The sequence below is a fragment of the Strigops habroptila genome, chromosome 3, assembly GCF_004027225.2.
Source record: "Strigops habroptila isolate Jane chromosome 3, bStrHab1.2.pri, whole genome shotgun sequence".
Taxonomy (NCBI): Eukaryota; Metazoa; Chordata; class Aves; order Psittaciformes; family Psittacidae; genus Strigops; species Strigops habroptila.
Genome location: NC_044279.2, coordinates 28,529,664 through 28,550,047, shown reverse-complemented (window position 1 = coordinate 28,550,047; position 20,384 = coordinate 28,529,664). Strand labels below are relative to the sequence as shown.

General features: G+C 43.1%; 1 protein-coding gene across 3 annotated transcripts; it reads left to right on the top strand.

The window, feature by feature from the left end:
• Window positions 1–8,071: 8,071 nt before the first annotated feature.
• Window positions 8,072–20,384, top strand: IFRD1 (interferon related developmental regulator 1). Of its 3 annotated transcripts, XM_030478655.2 has the most exons (12): window positions 8,072–8,446; window positions 10,592–10,696; window positions 11,585–11,666; window positions 12,113–12,237; window positions 12,543–12,700; window positions 14,033–14,083; window positions 14,183–14,361; window positions 14,467–14,575; window positions 16,376–16,510; window positions 17,681–17,809; window positions 18,788–18,883; window positions 19,661–20,384. In XM_030478655.2, exons 1-12 carry the CDS (start codon window positions 8,401–8,403, stop codon window positions 19,748–19,750), a joined length of 1,305 nt encoding a protein of 434 aa, XP_030334515.1. In that variant the 5' UTR covers window positions 8,072–8,400; the 3' UTR covers window positions 19,751–20,384. The 3 variants fall into 3 exon arrangements, with proteins under 3 accessions (XP_030334515.1, XP_030334516.1, XP_030334517.1); XM_030478656.1 differs by lacking the exon at window positions 14,033–14,083 and having other exon boundaries at window positions 8,120–8,446; XM_030478657.1 differs by lacking the exon at window positions 17,681–17,809 and having other exon boundaries at window positions 8,120–8,446.

Genomic DNA, 20,384 nt, shown 5'->3' with positions numbered 1-20,384 from the left:
AGCAGCTACATTGAGACTTGCAGTGAGAAATCACCTTCCAAATAAGCAGCAGTCAAGCAGCAATCTTTCAAATAAGCAGCATTTTCCACTGACAGAATGAAAATAGGACTGCGATTACATGATAGCTGATAACAGCTTTATTGTTACATTTCCTTCCATTTCAAGAACAAATTTATAATTAAGAAATGACACCTTTTGATATTCACTATTTGGGCAGCCTGGCAAATGGATATGCAACAAGTGAGTGACTGTTCAACCCAAAATGCAGACTTCCAACAGGAATTTCTTGTTCCTGGGTGCAAGCAGCCTAATGCTGCCAGTAATTACCAGGACATCAGAAGCAAGAGGGTGTTAATGAAACTTAAGATTGCCATGTAAAGTGGAAGGTGATGTACTTATAAAGGAGGTTTTAAATATTGACTAGGAAGAACTGACCACGAGGTCTAGTAAAATTAATAATAAAGTAAAATTTAACAATCCAAGGTGAAAGATCACAGACTTCAGCGTTAATATGAATTTCAGGTCTCAACTAGGGAGTTAATGAACTGTAGGAAATACAATACAGAATACTCGCCTGTTTAAAGTAAACATGATGGCAAACTATTTCAGACAGGGTATTGCCAAGTGACAGAGAAGCAGGAAAGCTATTGATGGCAGTGATGAGGCATCATCTGGAATACTGGTCATCTATGTTCAAGAAAGATAAATTCCCATAGGAACCACTGCAGAAAAGGACTTCAAGACTGGACAGGACATAAAACGCCACAGCATTAAACCCCACATTCCTGCTGCCCAACTTCAGGTACTTCACAAAGACGCATAAATTAGGAGCATAGTCACTAGGGACTTCTGTAGTCAATGGTAAAGAGATGGGCATCTTCAGCCATTCAGCCTACCTAAGTTCTGACTTGGCTCCTAAATTAGATGTTTTATTGAAACACTTTAAACTACGCAGGAAGAATATTGCCCTAGGGAATTTGCATGGTGCTCTCAAAAACAAAGGCTGAGAAAGGAACCAGCTGCTTCCAGAAGGGTAAATGCCACAGAAGAGGTGAAGGTCAGGTTCATCGGCAGGACAAACTGATAAGTGCTGGGCACAAATAAATTGTTCTGAGAAACAGAAGGTCGATCTTTGCAAACAGCCTTCCATGGGGGAATAAGAAACTTGGCTAGAATTAAATTGCAGCTGAATGAGTTCATTTAAGAGGTTATGTGATGAACATACCTGGAAGAGCAAACATTTGGACTGGCAGATACAGAAAGGTCTCTTCTGATCCTTTGTGCTATGCTGTTTTATTTGGATTTGTTGTTACTGAATACAGTCATAACTAATCCTTTATATCTGCATCAAAAGAGATGTCCTGCAAAATGATGTGTGTTTTGGTAAAGCATTATTGGAAGTTATGCTGCGTTGTTGTTGTCCCTCTGCATCAAAGGGAAGGATGGCAAACTCTGTTTCCTAGGACCAGAATTGCTTAAGTGGAAAACCAAGAAGAGCTACAGCACTGAGCATCTGAGCTACCCTTGTGCTGGATATCCCTGCGAACTGAGCAAAATGCTTGTGCTGGACAAGGTGAGGGAGGCCCATTCTCCCAAGTGACGGACAAACACATGGCAAGGTGCTATTCAGAAGGAACAGAAACACTATGAACATGCTTGCAGTTGTCACTGGCACATGTGGCGTGTGTGGCAGGGTGTACAACTGTTGGCAAGTTAGGCCAAGTTAGTGTTCTTCCACTGCATAACTGTTGCAGTAATTGAAAATCATTGCCCATAGGCCAGCCGCACAGGTAAGCCTGAGGTGCTTGGGACACGCAGCTAAGAGTGTCCCAGCAATAAAAACATGCACTATCAATCGCAGCTGTGTATTGCCAAATGAGGTGGCAGAGCACAGCCACCGTGCCTGGCAAACAGCTAGAAAATGACGTGCAAGTGCGAGCTTGGAGGGGTTTTGGCTAAAGCACTGACACTAATAAGATCTGGAGTATTGTCTCCTGCTATTTAATCCTTCCTAATTTTCAGTGAAATAAGCCTCTATACACATTGCCTGAAAGTAACGGGGCAGAAACACAGAAATACCTGATTGCCCTACAAATGACACTGAATATTGGCTAACCAGTTTGGTCAACAGCGTTTTAATGCAATAGAAACATGTTTGCTAAGGGGAACAAGATGTGTACTCCTCATTATTGTATCATATGCCAGGGTAAATGCTGTGTCACAGTCCTCTAATTCTATCCAACCCTGATATTTTGAAACTAATTTGGAGGGATGGAAGTCATTAAGAATTTTAAGTTTAAACTTGAACCTGGATCTAAAAAAACCCCCAAAACTTCATTTCAGAATAGCATAAAATTGCTGATTTTCCTCAGTAATACGTAGCGTCAACTTTAGTGGTTGATATTAGGAAACCCAAAATTTTGCAAAACAGGCAGGGAACCAAGTGAAGCAAGGCACAAACTGAGCACATACAAGGCCTTAACAGGCATGAAACACTTGCTTTTACAACACAATTTTACAATAGCACTGACATTCATTACTCAAAGTTGTTTGTTCACTAAAGCCCCACAAGAAACAATAAACTAGAGACAAATCTAGCATCCCATACATTTTTTTTGTTCACCCTTTTTCTAGCAAAATCTTATTAGCTATTGCAAAATGTTTGCAAGGGCTTTATGTTTGACAAAGAGACTTATCTTTCTTTTTCCATGGGGGCACAGTTGCTCTGTAATGCTGTTATTGTTAGGGATAATGTTTGTGGTCAGTTGCTACTGACAGTTACAGTCGAAGTTCAGGCAGCCAAATTTAGACATGAAATTAATAATGGCATATGTACCAGAGAGCTTAAGTATGCATTGTTTCTTCATGACTTACCAGGAAAAATTCTCACAGAGGTCCAAGAAGGTTTGGCATGAATAAGTCATAAATATGAAGCAAAGGATCTGCCTCAAGAAAAGGAGGTAAGTGTCAGTACAATATGGATAAAATCAGCCAAAATAACTGGAGTGTGAATGCAGCTGAACCCCCCTGCCATAGAAAGTCAGAGTGGTCTGTGACTGAGGATGTGCTCAGCTGCATAAAATATACAGTGTTTGATAAAGTACACATATATTGTGCTGCAGCAATTGTTCATTTAAAGAGGATTGTAAATATGAAAGAGCACAAGGCGTCATTCTTTTTACGTGCAGAGTGCAATATATGCCTTTAGCACTGTGTATATTATAAAAACACCACCAGGGCATTGAGAGGTTGGTGTCTGTGACCATTAACCACTGATTCGCCTGGTCATGCCTCTGTCTCAGCAGGCAGGCTTGCTAAATCCATCCGCTCACTGTATATAATTGAACTTTCCTGATTGCTATCTTTTCCCTTCAAAATGTCTTCTGCATGCCCATACACACAGGGCTACTGAAATAAGGGAAAAGGGTATGGGCCGCTTTTGCATCACCTTAAAGTTCTGAACTTCAGCCAGCTGTAGGCATCAAGAGCTTTCCTCAGTGTCTGAAGTTACTCCTCCAGCTAAGACAAAACTCTCTCAGGCTCTAATAATAGTGACTCTAATAGTGAGCCTGCTGTCACATAATTTTATTTTGGACTTGGGGTTCTTGGGTGTGCTTGGACCACAACTGGTCAAACTTCCAAGTATAAATAAGAGATGGGAGGTAAATGATGCAAAAAAACTGAAAGGACCTCCAACCTGGATGCTGTACAACTTTTGCTGCTATTTAATACCCCTGAAATATTATAGTGGGAACTGTTTAGCCCTCCAATATGTGCTCCAGCAGTCAAACGGAAAAAGCTGCAGCTCTTGGCTTTCCCTCTCTGTATGTTTATTTGAAGTTTGTATCTTACTTTTTTCCAATAAAAAAATCACATCCCTTGCAATCGCTATCACAGAAATTCATTAATCGCTCTATAAGAACTGATCGGATACATCTTGCATGTATGCCTAGAAGTACATGCATCCATCTAAGCATCTTCCCAGTGAAGACCTGACATGAGCTTTCCTTCCCATCTTAGTGCTTCTCCCCACATACAAGTCCAGGTGCAAAGGAAACAAATGAGTTGCCTTCACCTACAGGATCAAGTAAATCCACAACCAAGTATATACCTCTGTAGCAGCTGCAGCCAGAACGGAATGGGGCTGTGGCTGTTAATTTGTTATGGGCAGATTTATTTTGGGCAGTGAGACTACACATCGATGCTGACAGCATTTAGACCATTAAGTGTTCCAGAGTGAGGACCATGGCACTCTGAAGGCCTGTCAGTCCCGGCAGGTCACTAGAAACACAGGCATTACGGAGTATTCGTGCAGGGATTGCTTTAGCATAGCCCATCTTCCAGCTTTGGACTCTTTCTTGGTGCTGAGATCTTTTATGATTGTGAGAAAGTTGACCATGCAACACAAGGCAACCAGCATGAGCCTGGGATTCTCTTTTGCGTCTGAAGAGAGTCGTATCCTAAGGAGCAGCAGAAAGAAAAAAGAAAAACAAAAGGATTTTGTCTACAAAGAAGCGTCTTGTCAAAAGCAGAAGCGTCATGTCAAAAGAGGAAGAAAAAATGCCCACATGAATCAAGGATCTGTGTGATTCCCTCATTTCTGACTTCCTTGTAGCATTTAATTGTGTAAACAGAGTACACTTGGCCGCGCCTCCAGTTGTTCATAAAAGATGATGGTTTACATGTCTTTAAAATAAACTCTGACACACAAATACTTGCTAAGCCACATATACTGAGTCAGTCACATATGTATGTCCCTCATGGCTGAGGTTCTTCATTAGACCTTTTCTTGGGGCCTTTGATAGCAGGAAGCTGTCTGTGCTCGAAGGCAGCCCTGCCATGGTGCAGCCAAGTGGCCTTGGATGAGCTGCATGAGAAAGCTCTAGAAGCAAGGGCTGCTTACCTTCCCCCAGGAGCTGCACTTACTCTGAAGCACTCTCCCCTGGTCCTTGCCTGAGCAATGTTACAGATATGCCTGTGCCTGCTCATGTATGCACTATTCCAGACCCTGACCCATCTCGGCTGATCTCAGATCCTTCCCACCACTGCAGGCTTCTCCAGTGATGACCAGACTACTGGCCGGCTGGTGCTGGTATCGTCACTGAACCCGATTCTGACCCTGACTCGCTGACTTGCCTTCCTGGCTTGACCTCAGACCTCCTTATCACTATGGTCACTTGGATCATTGCTGGTGATCTGTAGTCTTAGCTGAAACTAGTAACCACCACCAGACCTGCTTTTCTATTCTTGTTTGGGCGCTGTGGGGCTCCTCCTGCTTAGTAGGGAAGCCACAGCCATGCCTGCCCTGCTGTCACACTCCGCTCCCCGCTTGACTTCCCACTTCCTGAAACTTGTTTCTCCAAAGGATACCACATCTCACTTACAGCTGGTATCATTAGTGCCAGCGGGACTGTGGCTCCCCTGACCAGCACAAGCCAGACAATAGGTACACAGATTACCAACAGCATGTGACTCTCCTTTTAACCAAAGATTTTTGTTAGAAAGTTGTCTTGAGCCGGCCTACTGGCGCCATGCATTCCTGCCAGTAAGATAAATCATGACAGTGGGCAAGAAGTCAGCAATCAAGACAAAGAGTCTGTTCTGTCACAGACAGATGGCAAAACTAAGCAGTGCTACACAACTCTTCTTGTGCAATCTCCCTGAGCTCTTGGTCAGATATCCAGGGAATCTCAGCAACCTGGAGACTGAGTATTTCAGAAGGCCAAGTGAAATTCAAAGTGGTCACATATCCAAAGCAGCCATGAGTCCTTTGGTTTGGTCACCTTTTGTAATTTATTTTGGTTGTCCAAGTCTGGCAACACCTTTCTGTGCCTTGGCAGTTGCTTTTCCCACCTTAACTGCAACATTCTCTCCCTCTCCAGGGCTCTACCTCCACCTATCCTGGTGAGACCATCTTCAAACATACAAGGGCTGTGACACCTCTCCACAGAATCATGGTTTGGGTTGAAAGGGACCCTAAAACTCATCTAGTTCCAACCCCCCTGCCATGGGCAGGGACAGCTTCCGCTAGACCAGGTTGCTCCAAGCCCCATCCAACCTGGCCTTGAACACTGCCAGGGATGGGGCAGCCACAGCTTTTTGGGGCAACCTATTCCAGTGTCTCACCACTCTCACTGTAAAGAGCTTCTTCCCCATATCTGATCTAAATCTACCCTCTGTCAATTTAAAGCCATTCACCCTGTCCTATCACTAAATGCTCTTGTGAAAAGTCCTTATCTAGGTTTCTTGTAGGCAGCCTTTAGGTATTGGAAGGCTGGTGTAAGGTCTCCCAGAGCCTTCTCTTCTCCAGGCTGAACAAGCCCAACTCCCTCACCTTGTCTTCACAGGAGAGGCTTCATCCTTCCAGTTCTTCCAATTCCACCATGTATTGGTACTGTGGCTGTCACGCCTGCCTGCTACAGGACACCTGGACTGCCACATGTACGTGCACAGTTCTGCACATTGTTCCGACTGTCACATCCGCAAGGAGCTCAGCATTAAACCTAATCCTCACCAGCAGCCTCAGACAGCACTGCTGCGAGGCTATCAGCATGAAGGCAATGACTTCAGTCCAGCCTAGCCCAGTCAGCTTGCACCTCTGCCATTCATCTATATATTAAGAGGGCCAGCACACAGGAAATGGTTAGGACATGGCTGGTCTCACTAAAATGGTATTGGTGTCTTGCATTGCAAATACTCCCACTGAGTTTGCTTGGCTGCAGTTAGGTGTGGTAGCCTAGCCAGCACGGTTCCCTGGTTTTAATATTGTGTGTACCCAAGGGTACAGTTATGCCTTCTGTATTTAACTGCAAGTCCTCCACCTGCTTACCTAGAAGGCTGCCCTGTGCTGTAACATTTCATCATGAAGGAGAAAACCCAGTGGCTTTGAGACGCTCATGTGTTGCCATGTACACATGCAGGAGGTACCGACTTCTGTCTCTTTCCTGCTCTTCACCAGGATGCTAGAAGAACTGGCTAGACCTTTTCAGCAACTTAACCCTGCCATGCCCAGGGAACTGTTCATCAGGAGGCTCTCGCTCTACAGTAATGCAAAGCATTGGGCGCCACCAGTGCCCACACGTATCACAATCAACAGCTACCGCTTTCCAGAGATAGACACTACTAGTGTTTCCTTATTCAGCACTCACGAATGGGTCATTAAACCCTATTTCCTTCATTTTTCATGTAACATTTATACAGAATTGTTATGAAAGTTCACCTTCCTGCAAGTCAGTGTAAATGTATTTTGTACGCAAAATTTGGTGTAATTGCTATTCTGTCTTATATAACTTTTCAGCATGTTCCGCAAAGTTGTTTTCCCTCTGCCCAACACCACAGTACTTGTGGCCTATTGGTGACAACTTATAAACATTCACACTTCAGAAATGGTATAAACAAATCTCTTTTTGGTGGACAGGGATGCTATCCTATTTTTTCTTTATTTGAGAATCAGAAAACAGTAAAAAAAAAAAATTTTGCACTAAAAATGAAACTAGTTAGCCTTGAAGTACTAGTCTCTAAATTGGAAGATACAACTAATATAAACATGACAACAAAACCCGGTTTTGTGCGTGGAAGAAAACCTGCTGTGCACAGCTCAGCTCAGTCCCGCGTGTGTTCTCAAGCGAGGGACGCACAGCGGATCCTTGATGGCACTTCCCACGAACCCTACACCGCGACCAGCGCCGAGGGAGCCCCATACGCCGACAGTGCTCCCCCAGACAAGCCGAGCCAACAGTGCCCGCTGCCACGGACGGACAAGGCGCGGGGCCCGGCACAACAGACCGGCACGCACGGACCGGCGGGGCACAACGCGATCCTCTGTGAGGCCCGCCCCGCTCCCACCTCTGCACCGCCGGACTCCCCGCCGCCGCCTCCCCGCCGCCCGGTCCACCGCTGCCAGCCAAGCCCGCCCTCCCACCGTGCACTGCGGCGCGGCGCGCGAAGCGCCGATGACGTCCCCGCCCCGCCACTGGGCAGCAGCGCGGCGGCGTCACGGGCTCACGCAATGAGTCACCCGCGCGTGTCGCAACGCGCGGCCATTGGTGGCGGCGACGGCGCGTCGCGTGGCCCCGCCCCCGCAGCCCGGCGGACTATAAAGACGGCGCCGGCGCCCCCTCCGCGCCTTTAGCCCCAGGTGTCTGAGAGGAGAAAGATGCATCGACTCCGCTCACGGGCCTCCACGGGGATTTCTGCCTTCGCCGCCGGTTCGTCCTCCGCCTGCTTTCGCCAATCACCTCCGCTGCCCCGGACCGGGAAGTCAACCTCGCAGAGGCGTTGGAGTAAAAAGCGATCCTGCTCTTCCATCGGCTGATTGTCGCTGATTCCCGGGCGGGGGGGAGCAGAGAGACCGAGACCCGGAGAGGGGCCGCGGGAGCCGAGCCGAGCGTCGCTGCGACCATGCCTAAGCCTAAGAAGCGGGGGAGCAACCACCAGCGCGGGGCCGGTGAGTGAGGCCGGGCGGGGGCTCGGGGTAGGCGGAGGATCGAGGCGGGCGGCCTCGCCGGGCAGGGAGTTCACCCGGCGCTTCCCGTGGCCGCCGTCGGGGGGAGGGAGGCGGCCTTCGCCGGCGTGAGGGGCCGCGGCCGGGTGGGCCGCCCTGGCCGGCTGCGCCCCGGTTCTCTGCAGGACCAGTGGGGAAGCGGCAGGACGGGCGGGCGCGGCCGCGAAGCGCCCCCCTGGCCGGGCCGGAGCCGGAGCTGGAGCCGGGCACGGACCGGGCGGCGCCGCCGGGCTGACAGGAGCCGGCCGCGAAACCGCCACCTCACGCCGCATGCGCGCATGCGCCCGGCGGCGCGGGCGGCCCCGGGGAGGCGGCGGCGGGCGGCGGCGGTGCCTGGCGCGGCCAGCGGCGCCCTGAGGACAGCGGCCGGCGCCCGGCCCGAGGGTGCCTCCCGACCGCCGCGGTCGCGGGTGCCGCCTGGCCGGCCGACCCTAGGGCAGCACGGGGAGCCAGGCTGCGGAGGAGGAGACCGGGCCCACGGGGGGCTGGAGCGCGTCCTCGGCACGCACATCCTTCGGTGTCAGCCGTGCTGCACTGCCGGCGGCGTGGGCCCTTCCGGGGCGGGGGGACGGCTGCTGCTGTCATTCCGGTGTCCCTGGTGTGGCTGCATGTCAGCGCGTTGTGCTCTGAAAGGTTGCAAGGTCCTTAGAAAAACCCAAACAAAACAACACATCATCTTGGGCTACAAGAGGATATTATAACATAAACAATGTTCATACGGTCTGGAATGCATGCGGCCAAGGTGTTGATGCCAGGGCAGAACAAAGGTTTTGTGGGGTGGTGAGAAGTTTCACTTCAGGCTACTTCAGGCTACCATAGCTGTGAGCGGAATGTGTCTCTAGGATCAAATGTTCAGGGAGTGAGCAATTCACTGGGTCTTTCTGCAGCTGCTTTTGTTTCAGTTTGTGAAGGGCTGGCTGTCATTCTTGCCACTTGTCCCATTGAACTTCCCTGCTTGACATCACTAGAATCAAGAAGGTGGCCATGCCAGGGCTCTGAGATTACAGGTTTCTTCATCCATGCATTGGCTAATGTTTTACTTTGTAACTACAGGAAACATCAAAGGTTATGATCAGTGATACAAGTAGATGGCTTATGGCTAAGAGCTGCAAAACCTCTAGAGTGTGAACTTAACTTGGACAGTGATCAACTTGAGGTTGATTTTGCTTAGGTAAAAATGTTTTTTTGGGGGGTTTTGGTAGTCAGGAAATCTGCCTGAAACTGGCAAGCACTGTGCACTGCTGCCTTAAACAATTTAGAATCAGTTGAACCACAAAAAGTAGGTGGAAGAGCAGAATTGCAGGGTTTGTAAATGACATTTGGAGCTCCTGGAGAAACAGCAGTGAAACTATTATTTTGCTAATCAACCTTAGTAGATGCAAGTTAAGGGCTAGACAAGGACAGCGGTTGAAATTACAGCATTCGCAGGTCAAACTCTTAATGCTTTAACAAGAAGATACGGGTACGAAAAGCTGTAGAGATGAGCACTGGTAAAAATAGTACCGCTTTTTTTAAAAAGACTGAATTTACTGAACCGAGGCCTTCTTGGTCCTGAGAGGGGAAAACTTTTTTCCCGTGTTGAAGCATTTGGTGTTCTGGCTTGTATTTGGTATTCAGCTGGACATAGGGTTGGACATTGCTGATGCTGCACATACTACACATAATCACGTAAATCCTGCAGTGAACTGGGTAATGTATAACTTATCCTGGCTTGAAGTCTCTCAAAATTGAAAAATAGATTATATGGCAATTTTTTAACGTTGTTTTTCCTAACAGTTAAATTAATATAGAGCTGTTGTTAAAGCACAGTCACAGGAAATTGCATTAACTTGAAGTTGATTGTAGAAGGATCCTAAATCTAGAGTTAGGAATTCTACCAGTACATTGAAAATGATCTTCCAGAATGGAGCCAACTAAATCTTCAGATCAGGTGGGAGTAAAGGAACCATCAGAGGAAGGATATGTACTTTCTGTGTCTGAGTCAGGAAGAGTGAGTCTGTTGGGAGGGTTGAATTCTACTTTTGGTGTTCAGATATGCCTTTTCCATGTGAAAAAATGACCAAACTATTCTATTTATCTTTCTTTAAGGCGGTCAGCCCAGAAATGTGCAGCCTTTTAGTGATGAAGATGCTTCAATTGAAACTATGAGCCACTGCAGTGGCTTCAGTGATCCTGCTAGCTTCACTGAGGATGGTATATTTTTCTTTTATATCTATTTTTCTGTTTAAAAACAAAATCTGAATTGACTTAGCAGTTTATGTACTAGACTGTACGTAGCAGTAGCACAATAATGGCGTGATGGTTAATTTAGTGGCTGTTGGTTATGTTTGGCAAGAATATACTCCAGGTTTCATAAGTCTCTCCTGAACTATTAGGCTTTTTTCTATTAAAATGATACAAGACTGACTTTTGGAGACAATAAGAATTTTCAGGTGAATTATAAGACATTGATCTTCATAACACATAGTTGAGGTGTAAGGACTGCAGAAGAATTTGAGATGGAAAGATTTGCCTGTTTTGAACTAGATTTACGCTTCATCTCCTACCATCTCTGCAACCTGCGCTGCTCTAATGTCATTTTTGGGGAGGAGGGGACCTGAAAGCATCCTACAGGGGCATAAGGCATTTCCTGTGAATACTTGCTACTCTTAACTGAGCTGCTCTTGCGGAGGCATCTGAAGCGATGCCCTATAGGGCAGGCTGCTTACAGTACTTACTCACTGCCTCAACAGTGAACACCCCGCTGTATTCCAGGGGTAGGAGTAGTGCACTGCATGAAAATGTGTTGCTGACAGGGTTGGCTGATGTGTGTCAGTTGTAGCAAATTTATGTAAGAGCTGATTAGCTTCCCTGTTCATTCCTGGCACATCTAAGAAGCAAGTATAAAAACACCACAGATGTATTGATAGATCGATTATTATAAAATTATTTTAAGGGGTAGTTTGTTGTAGGTATAACACCATTCTGTAGCGATTGTCTATGCTAAGCTGCTTTTTTTATTAGTGTTAAAAACATTAACTGTTGGATACTACTGTGTATGCTTATAAAATATGTAGAGCTAAATTATTTTCTCTGGATTAGGGCCTGAAATTGATGAAGAAGCCACTCAAGAAGACTTAGAATACAAATTGAAGGGATTTATTGATCTTACATTGGACAAGAGGTATAGTATGCTTTGAAGAAACACATTCATATATTGCTTACTGGTTTCCTCTGATATCATAACAGAAATATGAATCAAACTTCTATATATGCTTAGTGAAATGACAATTACTTCGTGCTGGGGAGGACTTGCTTTTGTTCTGTCTGAAAAGACCTTTTTCCCTCCACAGAGTTTTTTGATAAGCGAGAGTCAGACTTCCCTTTCTTAATAGCTTGAAGTAGAGGGACTTTATTTCTAGCCTGGTGTACTATTGTGAACTCTATCTCCAACCTAAGTTTCTCTGTCCTTGAGGAAGGGGGCAGTTCATAGCATCTAATACTTGATGATGCTTCTGTGGGTTACTGTATTTGACTGTATCCAACAGGAGAAACTACCATGAAAAACAAAGGCTGAACTTTAACTGATGTATGCTGATTTCAGGATGTCTTCCTTCTCTCTTCTAACAGTGCAAAGACAAGACAAGCAGCTCTTGAAAGTCTGAAAAATGCTTTTTCTTCTAAAATACTATATGAATTTATCATGGAAAGGAGAATGACACTAACTGATAGCATTGAACGCTGCATTAAGAAAGGTAATTAACATGCGTGCTATTAGAAGGCAATAATCCCTATGAAATAGCTCATTGTTTAAAAGGAATTAAGACTACGAGGCTTCTCGAGTACTTTAGAGTGTTTAATAATTTAGTTATGTAACATTCCTTTTTCTTTTGTCATTTAGATGTCACATTTTACAGCACCTAGAAAATTAACTTAAATTATCTTCTGTCCGTTGGCTTCTGCATTTCCTTTTGCAAGTTTTCAGACTATTATCTTTAAAGGGTTAAAGGATGGAAGCAATGCACAAGGTGATCACTCATCATTGTATGTTAATCTCTAGGTAAGAGCGATGAACAGTGTGCAGCTGCTGGACTGGCATGTCTTCTGTGTGTGCAGATGGGGTCAGGAATTGAAAGTGAAGAGATTTTTAAGACCCTTGGTCCAGTTCTGAAGAAGATTGTCTGTGATGGGACAGCCAGTATCCAAGCCAGGCAGGCTGTAAGTATGAAATGTTTATTTACCAGTCAGGGACAGGGGGCAGTTTTTGACCAGCTCGCTGTTGTGTAATCCAGAACTAAAGGCTATTACACTAGTATAAACTCTGAATGTTGACATTTGCTCTGAATGATCCATAGCAGTATTCACTGGCTTAAAAAGTTCCACATAAAGGTTGAAAAACATCATCCTCTTTTTCAACCTAGGAATTTCCTTAAAGAGCTGTTAGATCTAGTACTTTGTCAAGTGTCTTAACATAGTCTTTGTCTGAGGGCTGATGGTGAAGACCTATAGAAAAAAAAGAAGGTTTTCCCACGGACTGATCCATCCTTCTTGTATTGATTTTAACATCTTTAACTGCAGAGGAATGTTACTTATGCAAATATATTTACATATGATAAAATTACATAGAGCAGATCTAGAACTAACTTGATACATTTGTCCTACCAAAGTATTTTGCCTAGTCGTCCCTCCTGTGCATCAGTGGTATACTTGAAATACTGACTGAGGACAGTCTAAAGCTCTTGCTAATATTTTTTTAAACTTTAGAGTTTTAACTAATACTCTCCAATTTGCCTTTACAATTACACAGCTGGTTACTTCTGTTGTACTCAAGCTGTGTTACAATAGATACTATCAGCTGGAAGAGGAGGAAGTATTGGTTCAATAGCAGTTATTTTTGCAAGCAAACAAAAGCTACTGAAGCTGCTCCTGTTTCAAGTGTAGTTTTGAGTCCTGTGTGGTTAGTGCAAACATCACTTTCAAACACTTTTTTCTTACTCTTTGTAGGAGGAGACAGTAGAATATGGGGGATAGGGAAGAGATGTGTGGAACCTCACAGCAATAGTTAGAAAGTTCCCGGAAAGGCTCTTGAAGTCCAGTGTTTTCATGCCATTTAATTATAATAGAGAGCAGAAAAGGGAAAATATTTTCCCACAGATGTGAATAAATATTGTGTTCATTACTGATTATCAGCATAATTTCTGCTAGCTTGATCCTAGTGGGATCTAAAATAATTGGGTGAAAGGAGTGCTACATGTCACTTTTTGTAAGTTATATTAAATAAAACAGCATGAAAAGTGAAGGCTTGTGAGTAGCATGTGTTGTAAAATCATCCTGAGAGTAGACAGCAACTAAGAGCTATGCCCTGGCAGCTGGGTTTAAGCCATGACAAGCTACTACAAAGTAGCTGAATTAAACAGTGTCGAAGACTTGTACTCTGCTGAGGTTTTAATTTCAAATTTCTGTTACTCCAGATGTTAAATTTCAAAGGTCAAAGTTTTCTCAACACTAACGTTAATGTCAAATACTGACGCTTTTTTCTTATGTGTCTAGTGTGCAACCTGCTTAGGGATTTGCTGTTTCATTGTCACTGATGACATTACGGTAAGGATTAATGCTTTTTTGGTTTTCTTTTTAATACATTGACAATACGAAAATGTGTGAATCTTAAACCATTGCTGTTACGTTTTTTCCCCTGTTCAGGAACTGTACTCCACTATGGAATGCCTGGAAAACATCTTCACAAAGGCCTATCAGAGAGATAGAGACACTAATGGTGTATCGAGTACACATAACACTGTGCTTCACATCAGTGCTCTCTTAGCTTGGACACTGTTGTTGACCATTTGTCCAATGAATGAAGTGAAGAAGAAAATTGAAATGTGAGTGTCTAGCCTGGAAAACAAAATTTGCAATGACTGTTTTTACATGCTGGGAAGCAGGGTCAGCAAAATTTACGTCTTAATGAAATGTGACTTTCTCCTTAGGCACTTGCATAAACTTCCAAGTCTGCTGTCTTGTGATGATCTCAACATGAGAATAGCTGCTGGAGAAACACTAGCCCTTCTGTTTGAACTGGCACGCGAAACAGATGCTGTAAGTAGATGTCAGCAGCTCCGTTTTCTTGCAGTGGGATGATAAGACAAATTATTTAACCTGTGCTGGATCTCAACAAGTGGCAGACAATTTGCTGGTTAATGTTCTTTGTAGTGAGTCTGTTCCAATCTGAGTGGGTATAACAATGATTCACAGCTATTTAGCTAGCATTTTTACACCTATTTCCACATGGCAAAACAGGACCAGTATAACAAAACACATGAAACAGTACTGAAGAGCAATTAGAAATGTAGCATGTAAGCTTTAAAATCTAAATCCAATACCAGCTTTAAAAAAAAAAAAAGGCCAACAAAAACCCCAAACCTGTTTACTGTAGTAGGGACCCTCATTAGACAAGTTGCAGTGATTTGTAACCTCGCAGCTAAAAATCTGTTCTTCAGTAGAAATCACATTGACTTTCAGTGTTGTGTTTTCAGTATCCTTATTCAGGTACCTTGAAAAGAAGAACTAGTATTGCATGATGGTTTTGTAGCATTTGTGACAATTTTAGTCAGTTGACAACTACTCAGTCAATTTAAGGGGGAAGATTTTGAATGGGGTCGCTTGGCTAAACGTGCCTTTACGTTCTGTCTTCCTGATTTCTGAACTGCTTTCTTGACAGCAGTGAAGGAAACAGCCACCACTTACTCCCATGGCACAGTCTGGGAGAGCTGCCTGAATGGCTTCTAAGCTTGAACCAGCTGGGCTTTGCCAGAACACTGTCCAAAGTGAAACGATAACTCCAGTTGAGTCAGGATACGTGACACACTTAATGCTGCATAATCTGAAACAATATGCTGAGACTTGCATATAATTGCAGACAGTAGGGATTTGAGTCTCTTGGCTATGGAAGCCAACTTTGAAAGATAACGAAAATAATAGAGATGGAATTTGATCCTTTATTTGGTCACATTGACTGCAAGTAACTAAAACCTTAAAATGCGTTAATGAATGAGACTATTCACTAAGAATTTCTTCGGTTCCATTGAGGAAAATGGGAAAAAAAAAATCATTGTAATCATTGCAAAGTGTTCTCTTTGGATCCCTAACAATCAGCACAGATTAAAAATGCTTACTGTGTCTTGCCTTTGACCAGTTTCTTTCAAAAAGCATGCAGTAAACTCAGCCTGGTCAGTTGACATGACAAGACCTTCAGATTTAAAAAAAAATATCACAGAAACTTGGTTTTACAGAAGTTTACATACATCCTTACTAACCTGGGTAAACTACTGCTGAGTTAGTAAGTGGAGGGGAGAAAATATTTCCTGCTAAACAATTACACATTGAAGTTTACTTAGAGTGGGGTTTTTTTAAGTGGTTTTTTTTTTTTTTTTGAAAACTGCTTTCTAATTCCTCCTTCCCTCCCCCCATACAAGACTTAGGACTGAACATTCTGTACTGTCAGTATAATGGTGTCTCAGGATCCATCTCCAGCAGCATGAATTCTGTGCTGATGACCTGAAAGTGCCTGCAGCTTGTTGACAGGAGTGGCAGCCAGGTTCAACAGGTCAGTTAGGCAGTTTGAGTCCCTTGGAGTTATGGAGTGGAACAGATTGACATGTACATACACAACACTGAAGGAGCTGTACTGTTTCATGTGGCTCTGGCTACCAGGATAGAGTTTGATAGTGTCTCTGTCTCTTTAAATAATAAAGTAACAGGTTGTAGAGGTCCATGTGCCCAGAAGTTGGAGAGATCCATTTTCCTATTTGCAGGGAAAGATGTTGAGGCCAGAAACTAAAAAAGTGTTTTGTTATGTTTGTTGTTTTGTTTGGTTTTTTTTTTTTTTTTTTTTACTAGGATTTCTTTTATGAAGATATGGAACTTCTGACAGAGAAGCTAAGAGCTCTGGCTACTGATGGAAACAAGCACCGAGCCAAAGTAGATAAACGAAAGCAGCGATCTGTTTTCAGAGATGTTCTACGAGCTGTCGAGGTGATTCTTTTGTCTGTCTTTATGTGTCTGGATCTTTAACTGTGGAGTGTACAATTTAATGAAAATGCTGTTATTATTAAATAGAATTGCTGTTTCAGTAAGAGCAACAGGAACAAATTATTTTAAACGAGATTTCAAATTCTGATCACTTACATGAAATATAACTACTTTTTTAGGAACATGGAATGTAAGTTTTTATTTATTTTACTTCAAGCTTGATTTCCATATTTCTTTAAAGAAAGTTAAACATTGCACTGTAAATACTAAATTCTTATTTTATACCATGAGCAGGTTTGTTTTTCGTAGAAAACTTTGTAGGGCATCCAAATTAGTGTCCTGAATTCTGTGAAAAGGGTCATTCTGAAACCTGCTACTGAACTGCTCTACATAATAAACAAAAAACAACTTGGTAGTAAAATACATTTCCAACTGGCACCTCTGTCAGGGGGTAAAGAAGTGGGGGGGGGGGGGGGGGGGGGCATTGTCACTGTCCTAGTTGTTGCGCTGTATTCTGGTTTTCCGTATCCAAATTAAGAGAACAATTCACAAAGCAGGACTCTCAAAACTTCTGGTTGTGACATGTCTTGGAGGCTTCACTCAAATGTCAGATTTCTGTCACTTCAGTGGGTTATTTGTTGTTTTACACCTCTCCACTGGATTTTTTTTTTTTTTTTTTTTTACTTATCAGATAATTACTTTTTGCATAGTTGTATGGGTAAGACCAACTAAATATTAGTTGACATTCAGAACAGTTAAACAGCTCAGAAGCTAAGGAGAAGGCTTTGAAGTGATTTGGAGTCACTTTTGCGATTCTGCCTGTAGAAGAGCTCGAGTCATTTATTAGCACTTGTTACATTCCATTGTCACGAATGTAGCTCACAGCATTTGAAAGGTGGGGACTAAATGAGGTTTACACACTGACTTTAAGGTCACTGCTGAACTCAGAACTGGCTTTTCTGGAGTCCAATTCGTAAAGTCATTTTCAAGATGAAAGTCAAGTGTTCTTTCTTGAAAATGCTTTCTGACTTGAAGAATGTCAGCTTCAAGTCTTACGTGGGATTTAACTTTAGGTTAAACTCATCAGTTTATGAACAAACACAATGTTTATATACATGTATTATTTGGAAGGTTATTAAAATTATATATGTTGTTTCCTTTAATTTTGGTTAGGAGCGTGACTTTCCTACAGAGATGGTTAAGTTTGGACCTGAGCGCGTGTATATTGACTGCTGGGTTAAAAAACAAACTTATGATACCTTCAAGGAAGTTCTGGGGTCGGGGATGCAGTATCATTTGCAGGTGAGCTGCTGTTTGATACATGCTCAGACTGTTGTTCCCTGTCTGGCTTCTTTGTAGTAATTCAGTCTGAATTATGAAATCATGAGTAGAACTTCGTGAAATGATGAGCTTTGCATTAGAAGTGTTAAAAGACAGCACTTAGAAAATGAACTACTGAGCTGCTTCTGAGTTGTAGCCTGGGTGTGCTGGGTTAGCAATTAGAAGGCTTCTCCAAGAAGTAAGTGATTCAAGCTGAATACCTTCTTAGCTTCAGGGTTTTTCCTGAATCTGTAAGCTCTCTTTCAGCAGAGTGGTGTAGTTGGCTGGCTGTTACAAAGCTGCATTCCTCCACCCTTCCTGGTCAGCCCTGTAAAAAGGAATGCAAAATTTTAGTCAAAAATAATGAACACAACTTGCAGCCCAATGATGACAGCATTCCAGAAAGGAAAGAATAAGTTCTTACCTCTGTTCTAGGAACAGAGTTTGTTCACTAGTCATCTGTTCAGGTACCAGAAACAGGAACTGTAGCTCGGGGTATACACTCCCAGATTGCTGTGATAATCATGGGGTTAAAATCTTCAGTCCGGTGCCAGTTGATTTTTCAAAGTGGACTTGAGGGACTGAGGGAGCTGAGGCATGTGGCAGCTTCAGATTTTTAAAATACTACTTTTATAGCCAGATACTTTAAAATTGGTGTTGTGAAACCATACAGATCTGTGTCCCACTGCCTAATCTTGTGTAGAGGGTGTCACAGAACAGTGTCTTAATTTTCAAGGACAAAAAAATCCATGGGAGGGACACCTATCTCAAGAGGGCAGTTGTAGTTCTTAGCCTTTTTCTGATGAAAGGAAGCAGCATTCCCTGGCTTAATTGCAAAAGATATTAAGATTTGTGTCAAATTGCTGCTATTTCTTACTGGAATACTTGATATTTCACAGTAATCTTTGCAGACTTGATAATCAGAGGAGAAACTGATTGTTTGATGTGTTTCTTGTTTAGTCAAATGACTTTCTTCGGAATGTGTTTGAGCTTGGTCCACCAGTAATGCTAGATGCTGCAACTCTTAAAACAATGAAGATATCCCGTTTTGAAAGGGTAGGTTCTTGCACTTTAATGTTCATACACTAATACATTTCTCTTGAATTAAACAGTATTCCAAACACACACTTGAGAAGCTGTCATATTTAACCTGTCACTTTAGAACTAACAGTGTCCTATACTGGCCTGAATGAAACCAAACCTTGCTTGCTAGGTGTCTTTGAGCTCTTATTTTAGCTCTTCCACTGAGCATGTGTCTGCTACTGCTTTTTCTGCCAAGAGGGTCTGGAGGTTGACGTGGTTGCTGCCTGGTACCAGATTCATGCTCTGTGTGTGTGGAGCTAGGGCTCTAAGGAAAGCCATAGGTTTTTGGGCAGGGACTTAGAGGAAACCATAGAAACGGAGTCTTAATGAAGACAGATCCCAAACTCTGCAGTGTGAAGGGGACACCGAGAGGATGGTAATGGCTTTTTTCTGTTGGTTGTGAGTGTACTCATCCCTGTACAAACCATTTGTGAAATGGTGCTTCCAAGTTTAATCTGGGGGCAAACTCAATCTACATTGTGCCTGTGTGGTGTTCAGGACTGACTGGCTTCCAGGATTGCTCCTAGCTTAGCCTTTCTTATGCAAACCAAGCTTGTTTTAAATGTGTATATATTAAAATGAATCCGTCTTTGGTGCACAAAGATATTATACTATGAATTTCAGAAGGCCTACCAATTTGTTCAGAGATTAATAAAAATTTATTTCAAGCTGTTTCTTAACATGAAGAAAACCTCTGAAGTACATAAGCTTTTTGACATCTGTGATTAATGTTTTCTTTTTATTTTGTAGCACTTGTACAACTCTGCTGCATTCAAGGCCCGGACAAAGGCTAGAAGTAAATGTCGTGATAAAAGAGCAGATGTGGGGGAGTTTTTCTAGATCTCCTTTTCCACAGCTTTCAATTTTCATAATTGAAATGTATTTTTAACCTTTAAATGATTTTTTTTTTTTTTTTTTTTTTTTTTAACTTTCTGTAGTGAGTTTGCACTTGTGCACAGGGATGTTGTATAAAGACTGTAAATACAATGCATGTTGTGTACTTGCATATACGCTGTACATAGATGGGTGTAAGGTGGGGTGCAGGGGTACATTGTAACACTTGCATTAGATGCAACTTGCTCCAAAGTCTGAATATGTTGTTACTGAACTGTTCAGTGGGGTGGATAACTATAGTCAAATGCCGTGTATCAGATGGGATTCCTTACTTTATATCAAGGCAAACTAAATTAGTTCATTGGCCAAGTGTTTTGGTAAGAATGTGCTAATATGAAAAGATGAACTTGCTCGTGTGAAGTTACTTTAGTAACTTTTTAAACTCCTCTGGCTGACAGGTGGACAAAGAATTTTCTGCATAGTATGACTATCCTATGAAGTCCATTACCTTCACTTACAATGAAGTACTAAATGACAAATGCTTGCCTCAATGTAAAATAAACCCAAGATTCTTGTGTTCTGAAATTGGAAGTTTAATTTTTGGAATAAAATTGTTTCTTGTTGCTTGCTTTCTGTGTAA